Source organism: Tachysurus fulvidraco, chromosome 21 (genome assembly GCF_022655615.1).
Source record: "Tachysurus fulvidraco isolate hzauxx_2018 chromosome 21, HZAU_PFXX_2.0, whole genome shotgun sequence".
NCBI classification, from domain to species: domain Eukaryota; kingdom Metazoa; phylum Chordata; class Actinopteri; order Siluriformes; family Bagridae; genus Tachysurus; species Tachysurus fulvidraco.
This window is the reverse complement of record NC_062538.1, coordinates 2,496,599-2,504,098: the sequence shown is the minus strand read 5'-3', so window position 1 is coordinate 2,504,098 and position 7,500 is coordinate 2,496,599. Positions and strand designations below refer to the sequence as shown.

General features: G+C 40.4%; 2 protein-coding genes across 4 annotated transcripts in view; both read right to left on the bottom strand.

Moving 5' to 3' along the window:
• The window catches only part of LOC113662458 (transmembrane gamma-carboxyglutamic acid protein 3), a 14,279-nt gene extending 10,347 nt beyond the window's left edge, over nt 1–3,932 (bottom strand). The window contains exons 1-2 of one of the 3 annotated variants that reach the window (XM_027177328.2): nt 3,839–3,932; nt 2,033–2,078 (exon numbers count right to left, since the gene is read on the bottom strand). In XM_027177328.2, the coding sequence (XP_027033129.1) occupies nt 2,033–2,078; nt 3,839–3,901 (109 nt within the window). In that variant the 5' untranslated portion in view covers nt 3,902–3,932. Of the gene's footprint in view, nt 1–2,032; nt 2,079–2,943; nt 3,800–3,838 lie in introns of those variants that run through there. The other 2 variants (XM_027177331.2, XM_027177332.2) reach the window with 2 other exon arrangements.
• Nucleotides 3,933–4,759: 827 nt separating this feature from the next.
• Nucleotides 4,760–6,788, bottom strand: ripply1 (ripply transcriptional repressor 1). Its single transcript, XM_027177362.2, has 4 exons — nt 6,596–6,788; nt 6,230–6,308; nt 5,501–5,574; nt 4,760–5,371 (listed from the first exon to the last, which is right to left on the bottom strand). Exons 1-4 carry the CDS (start codon nt 6,673–6,675, stop codon nt 5,164–5,166), a joined length of 441 nt encoding a protein of 146 aa, XP_027033163.2. The 5' UTR covers nt 6,676–6,788; the 3' UTR covers nt 4,760–5,163.
• Between the last annotated feature and the right edge of the window lie 712 nt (nt 6,789–7,500).

Below are 7,500 nucleotides of genomic sequence, written 5' to 3'. Positions count from 1 at the left end.
GTGTGAGTGAGTGAGTGAGTGAGTGAGTGAGTGAGTGTGACTGAGTGTGTGAGTGAGTCAGTGACTGAGTGTGTGAGTGTGAGTGAGTGAGTGAGTGAGTGAGTGAGTGAGTGAGTGAGTGAGTGACTGAGTGTGTAAGTGAGTGAGTGAGTGTGTGACTGAGTGTGTGAGTGAGTGAGTGACTGAGTGAGTGAGTGAGTGAGTGAGTGACTGAGTGTGTAAGTGAGTGAGTGAGTGTGTGACTGAGTGTGTGAGTGAGTGAGTGAGTGAGTGACTGACTGACTGAGTGAGTGAGTGAGTGAGTGAGTGTGTGAGTGAGTGAGTGAGTGTGTGAGTGAGTGAGTGACAGTGATTTTGTTATTCTCTTCCTAATAAACATCAACCCCAGTAGAAACATGTAAGTGAGAAGGAGGTGTAAGTGACTGACTTGTAGGACACTCCATCCATCAGCTCAACGTTTAGTGAAATTAAACACGCCCTGTTAAAATCTGTCAGACTCTTTTTTTTGGTCACAGAGGACCTCGAACTTCTCTTGACATCATTAAAGGACTCGGGCGTCTTTTACCCTAATATTTATCTGATCTGTAAGAATTACATCTGACATCCCATTTTTCTTAATATCTCATTATTTGTATGTAAAAACAAACAAACAAATAGATAGATATTAAAAAACAAACAAACTTGTATGAGGAAATTTAAATAAATGTAAACAATAAACAAACAAACAAACAAACAAACAAACAAACAAATAGTTCACATATTAACCAACTAATAACCAACAACAAAAGGATTTGTTTTTGAGGGAAGAATATTCCCATTGTGTTACGTGGGTTTCGGTTAAGTGCGCTAAAGCTTAGCTGTGTTACAACTTCCTCAAAGTCGTACTTGAGCCAAAAACACATTGTTTACATAATTTTTCTTTTCACTAATCCCTTCATTTCTGGTTTATGGGACTTTCCCCTTTCAAGTAAATAGCAGCCTGGTCTTGTTGTCGACTGAGAATAACCGGCTGGGAGAGTTGCCAAGATAGCGACCAGATTTTACTGTAAGATCTTTCTTTACTACTATGGAGCAGTTTCCTATCAGTCCATTTACTCTGTCTAAGACATACATTACTTACACATACATTATACACACACACACATATATATATATATATATATTAAAATGAATCAAAATGTGTGTGTAACGAGTCTGTCTGTGTTTTCCCTTGTTTCTGTCTGCTGTCATTCCCTGCTGTTAATTGTTGACCCCACCCACCTATTTGTTACCATGGACATTAACTGCACTCGTTCTCTTCCCCAGGTGTTTTGTCTTAGTCTGTGGTTGTCTCCGTCTTGTGATTGGTTCTTGTTCCCTATATCCACTCTGTTTGTTCATTTCCCTGTTGTGAGTCGTTGTTAGTGTGTGCTGTTCTGTTGGGTCCTGTTTCCTGTCCTGCTCAGTGTTCTGATCTGTTTTGCCTGCAGACAGAATGCAACTGTAGAAAAATCTGCTCTTAGACTGAATTCATGCTGTATATATGTGTATATATATATGTGTATATATATATACATATGTATATGTTCTGTCCGGACCAGGAAGTCATGATGACGTACTGAGTTTAATCGAGATCGTCATGCAAAGTCCCTGCCAAATCTAAACAGGCCTAATAGCAGCTTTGCAATCTTAGATAATATGAAGAAGAGGTTAACGTGGGCTTTTAACTTACTCAGGTGATCCATTCTAGCATGTTAAAGCCTTAAGCTGGTCGATTTTTTTTTTTTTTTTTTGCCTCAACACATTGAAGAAACATATTTATTGCTAACGTGCAACGGCCGTGGAGCACGACCTACCTCTGGGGGCAGGACACATGATTCTAGAGAGTTTAATTTGATAATTAGGACTAATAGAATTCATTGAAAGAACAATGGAAAAGGTTGAGGTTCATTCATTTAATGACTGTTTAAAAAATATGCTGTGGCTCGTATGTGCTGAATGAGCAAAATAGTGTGTGTGAGATTATCTTTGTTATCTAATGAAGATTGCTCACCTGCTGCCATGCTACCACCAGCAAACTTAATGCAGAGTATTCTGTACTGAAGGAAAAAAAGATAAACAGAAATACATGAGGCAGTATGACATTTGTTCCTTTTTAACATTTGAAACATATGAAATATGAAAATACAGTTTTTCTTTGTATAGAAAGGGACTAAATGCAAGCAACCCAGAACAGAAGCAATAAACATGTGTGTTGATGAGTCAAATTCATACATGACCGAGGCCATAAAAAAAAAAGTCCCAAGTCGAATGCTTTGGGTTCCGGACACAAAAGCCTGAAATACAGCATACATGGACTGTACACAGAATTGGTTTTCAATAGTGACGTGTGAAAAACATGGTAGACTGAAAAGCAAAACCATCGCTACTGTCATATAAAAGGCTTTCTGATGCATCGAGATCTTTTAATGCATTTAGTGCACAGTTTATTGCAAATAGGTGTGACAAAAGTGTATCGTTTGTCTCCATCTTCATTTTCTTCCAGTAATAGTAAATGTATTCCATTTAATTCTTATTTACGCTGGACTTTTAAGGTTTTCACGAGTTTGACGCAACTCGTCACCGTCTGCGGACGATAAATGCCTCAAAATGTCTTTGTATGGACCTTTTTAAAACCACGCAAGTACGTATGGCTTACGCCTGGGACCGAACGGATTGCGTTTCAGCGTGGCGTGGTTCCTCACCGATGGACGTTACATACTGTACAATGCAGCTGGCCGGTCCGTGTTCGTGTCCCCCATCTAAACCAGCTGATGTCTGAGCAACATGGGGATGGTTTTGCTTTTCAGATGGTTGTGGTATGCTGTTCAGTTGCTGTTTGTGTTTTGGATTAGACGTTAGTGTTGTGAGCGGTTATCGAAAAATCCATGGGGTGGAGACGGATCTAATCTGGGTTCCTCTTACCTGGGAGGAGTGGAGCCAAAGATCCAGAGGTTTGGAGACACATTAGTGTGTTTCAGACTGGAGAAATGTCTTAAAAGTGGGGTTTTTTATGGATTAGGTTTAGATTAATAAATATGAGCAGTTTAAACAGGACCAGGATCATTACCAGAACCAGGATCATTACCAGAACCAGGATCTGGACCAGAACCAGCTCAAGCACATTAACTCTTGGTCTGGCAACAGATCATTCGTTTAGCCTTCACTCCTGAGTGGAATTTTTGATTTATGGAAGCCTCTGTCCGCCTTTTATAGGCAAGCGAGGGGGCGGGGCAAAGGTGGCGGTTTCCATAGAAACGGGCCGGGGTCGACGTGCCATTAGCGGTCGCCATTTAAATGTATTCGGTTCCAGTGTAAAGCTCACTTCACTGTAACACTGTTATTGTCACGAATCCGCTACTTAACTTCCATCTCAGACTTTCTAGCGTAATAAACAGGTTCATTAAAAGGTTTAAATGTTTAACAAAAGGTTTCCACACAGCTGTCAAATAAGAAGATAAAAGATCCGACACAAGAGATTCGACACCCTGATTCGATTCTTCACCACTTTATTATTCCACAGCCTTAATAAATTAACCCTCACTGTCAATACAGCATCATCATATCGACGTCTCTCACACACTACAAGCTTTCTTCCTGCCATTTAAAGAAGGGGGAAAAAAGCCAATAAAATATTTATCGAGCCACACGAAAGAGCTTAGATTCAAATTCAATTGATTCGACTCCTCAAGTTGATTCATACAAAGCCCGGGCTTTGTATTTCTTTTATTTCTCTTTAAACCTAAAATCAAACCATGAACGTATGAGAAAACGTGTATTTGTAGTAGAACGTGTACACACAGTTACAATAAAGCCCTACCTTCCTCTCCGTTATCACTGCTGATTCCTTCCATTCCTGTTTCCTCCAAGGGAGCACACACATGAGTCACGCAGGACGGATGAGTGATGTCTGCGCGGACCAATAGGAATCCAGCGCTTCGTCTGTCTGTCCAATGGAAACTCTTATTATTATTTTGGACGCGCAATGTCATGCCGCTGGAATGAAAATAAAACCCATAGGCTGGGTATTGTAGTCTAAGTACAGGGGAAAATCTGAAATATTGCAGCGAATAGCCACGTGTTTATATTATAAAGTTTATTTTATTTCTTACCAGTATTGATATAGTCGGGGGAAAAAATAACTGTTAAATTTTTTTTTATGTAATGTGAGATGTCTTGGAGTCTCTGTCTATGCCACACCTTATAATAAAAGACTACATTTCCCTGCATCCTCACATCCCCATAGTCTGATTTATTAGGTCAGTGATGGAGCTTATGCATGACACACATTTTTGTGAGTCCTAGTTTATTCTGGCTATATACCAGAAATAACCTGCTATAAAAAAAAAAGAGGTCTGTTTTGTGTGTCATGGAACAAACAAAATAAATAAAATAGTATGCAAAGTTGTGGCTTGTGGCTGTGGCTTGGAAAAGCTTGAAGGGATTGCAGTATTTTATTTTATTTAATTTTATTTGCACTGAAAGAATTGTAAAGCCAATTGCATTCAATTGCATTTTGGTCCTTTGTAGTATTCATGACACACATTCACACGCATGATATAACAGCATGAACTGCGACTTGTGACGCTTTGAGTAACCTCTGACATTCTGAGTGGTCAGTTTTCTTCATCAGGTGAAAAACAAACCAGGAAAACGCAAAGCAGATGCACCAACATCAGACAGAAAGGTGACACCAATGATTAGGAAAGGTGTTGCAAGGAAACCTGAATTTGCATCATGAACTTAAAAAACAAAACACTCTTTTCTTATTTAGGTTTATTGTGTAATTTACACAAAAGTAGAAAAATAGGACATAAATATATATATATACTGTAGATGTAGATATATACAACATAAATTAGGGACAAGGAAATAAAATAAAGGAATATTGCATACAAAAAAAAAAAAAGACCCTGAGTCATCTTGGAAACATTCATCCCAATGTGGGATCGTTTTTACATTTCCCAGAGGAAATTACAGTTGAAAACCATCCAGTTCTGAAGATGTTCTCTTGCCTTTTTTTGTGATAATATTCAGAACTATGCAGGTTTGGTTATGATATTTTCTCAGTGATTAGACAGTCCTGACTTGAATGTCTGATGTTCCTTGGGTGTATTTGCTCCTGAGCTCAATTCAGTTCGCAATTCAGTTATAGTTGCAAAAATGGCCCTGGGGTTTTGGGAATTCTTTGTCATCATCATCTTCCTCGTCTTCCCAGTCGTCCTGTTCCTCCTCGTCTTCGCTATCAGACTCGTCGTAGAAACAGATAGTTGCCTGGACTGGGAAATTTCTCAGCAGTGCTTCACCATCGCTGTAGAGGTAGTCATATGACTTGGATTTCGGCCAGAACAGTCTGTAGTGAAAAAATAATAATAACATACTTAGAACAATCCCTTTTTCTAAATTGGCATGTTGATTACACGTTTACAGGCCAATCCATAACTCGTGCAATGTATTGCTCAATCAAAACAAGAGTACTGACCTCACAGGGTGCTGGAAAGGCTGAGCTTTGCCATCTGCCATGGTGTTGCTTGGCACCGTTGGTCGGGAATAAGGCTGTAAAGAGAGAAGAAAGAGGTGTAAGGATACACTTAAGAAACAAAAACATCCACCGCAAGCTTCCTGCCTGGTATTTATGGGGTGATATCAGCACCAGCTACAAAGCAGCTGTATAGCACCTTGGGCTATATAGGATATAGTAGCTGTGAGTTGGTAAGTGTCAGGCTAAGAGAGTGAGAAAATAACCCAAACATTCCCCAGACACGTCTACTAGTCTTGGCAAGCATGTGCTAGCATGCTGGAGGCTATTCTCTCTACACCTCACCACTGGGCACCACTTCGGAGTACTCGCTCTGACTCTGGCTCAGGCAGCGGTGCCATATGGCCGAGTGTCTCCGCGCTATAGTTGGTCCTTCTGCCCTTGCACATAGTTGGCTCAGTGTCAGCAAAACAGCTTGACAGTCACACCTTCTGCTCTGCCATACTGTTCATAATGTGCTCCACATGCCTATCTGCAAGCCCCTGGGGTTTCATTTGCTTCTTAAAGCATAGTAGTTAATTGCATGACTTACTTTTTTTATCTGTACTTTTGATTGTAACCCAGGTTTCCTTAGATTTCCAAGTCAAATCATTGTATCTGTTTTGGATGCTAAGTTTAGGCTCGAATTGCACAAGCCTGACTATAATTGGTATAATTGAGAAGAAAACTTACACAGATAAGCTTGCTCCTCAGGCTCACGGGACGAGAGTCCTGATTGGTCATGAGCCATGGTCTCCAGAGGATTGGCCTGCTGTGGACAAGACGCAAGTCGTACGGTCAGCGTCATTTAACAACAAACAAACAAACAAACAAACAAACCGAAGAACAACATACAATATGTGTATGCATGCATTACATCATTACATAGAAGTGGTTCGAGTTATTAAATCTCATTTAAGGAGCACATTTAGGATGTCATTATGAACAGCTTTAAGTTGACATTTTAATACCTATTAACAATCTAAGAGAATGGGATATATATATATATATACACACACACACACACACACACACTCTCTCTCTAATTTTAAGGCTTACCTGCTGACAGGTGACTGCTCCATCCTGCCCACTGGAGCTGTCCTATGCGTCTGAGAAGCGACCAGACAAACAGATTTCATCCTTCTGCCTTAATTCGATAATCCAAAATAGTGAAAGAAATAAGCCACGTCTTCGTCGTGTTCGCACAAGCGTAGAGCGGAATGAATGAAGTTCAGGTCGGAAACCGGGGGTTTATATAACGACGAGACAGCGAGAAGGAGGCGGGGCGTGGTGGAGCATAGGGGCGTGGCCCGGGGCGTTGCCTTAGCAACAGAAGTTGCAGAGATGAATCCATCTGCCAGAATGATCTGGGTGCTGAAGAGCATTTTGTTGTGAATGCTTCCCCAGTTGTATAAACAGCCCACCACAGCGTGAGGGTGAGAAATCTGGTACCAGGAGGTGACTGTAAAAACATAGAGGGGCAAATTTAGACACCATCTGTGAGAAGACAGACACAGGGGGGCAATAGAGAAGAGGGGTCATATATAACAGTTACTTAGTCTATAGAGGAGTCCATGGCTGTGAGGATGCGCTTTACATCATTGCTGTACGTATCATTTTGGACGAAAGACCAGTGAATCAACACATAAAGAATATAGAATTGTGTTTTTCATTAAAATCGACAATTCGACACCTCGTGATTGACTATTTATACTGAATAAAACGTGTTAAGCTCATTTACACCCTGTAGCCTTTACATACACAATGTATTTCTGATTAATAGAATTAATATAGCAGATTTAAATGAATTTCTCCATCACTCCTGACCATCACTGCAATCACTGATCTGTGATCAGGGCTTTGCCACCCGCACAACTGAAAGTGAGCGACCGGAACTGACCCGAGGACAGTTTTCTGAACGGTGCTCTTGTTTTTTTTTTCTTTATCCAGCACATGCTAACACT

What these genes read in the sequence shown, in the direction of transcription:
- ripply1 (XM_027177362.2), bottom strand. Translation starts at nt 6,675, where the DNA reads ATGAAATCTGTTTGTCTGGTCGCTTCTCAGACGCATAGGACAGCTCCA. An exon ending in TGAGGAGCAAGCTTATCTGT is followed by an intron (nt 5,575 to 6,229) that starts GTAAGTTTTCTT and finishes CTCTCTTTACAG; the next exon opens with CCTTATTCCCGACCAACGGT. An exon ending in CCTTTCCAGCACCCTGTGAG is followed by an intron (nt 5,372 to 5,500) that starts GTCAGTACTCTT and finishes TTTTCACTACAG; the next exon opens with ACTGTTCTGGCCGAAATCCA.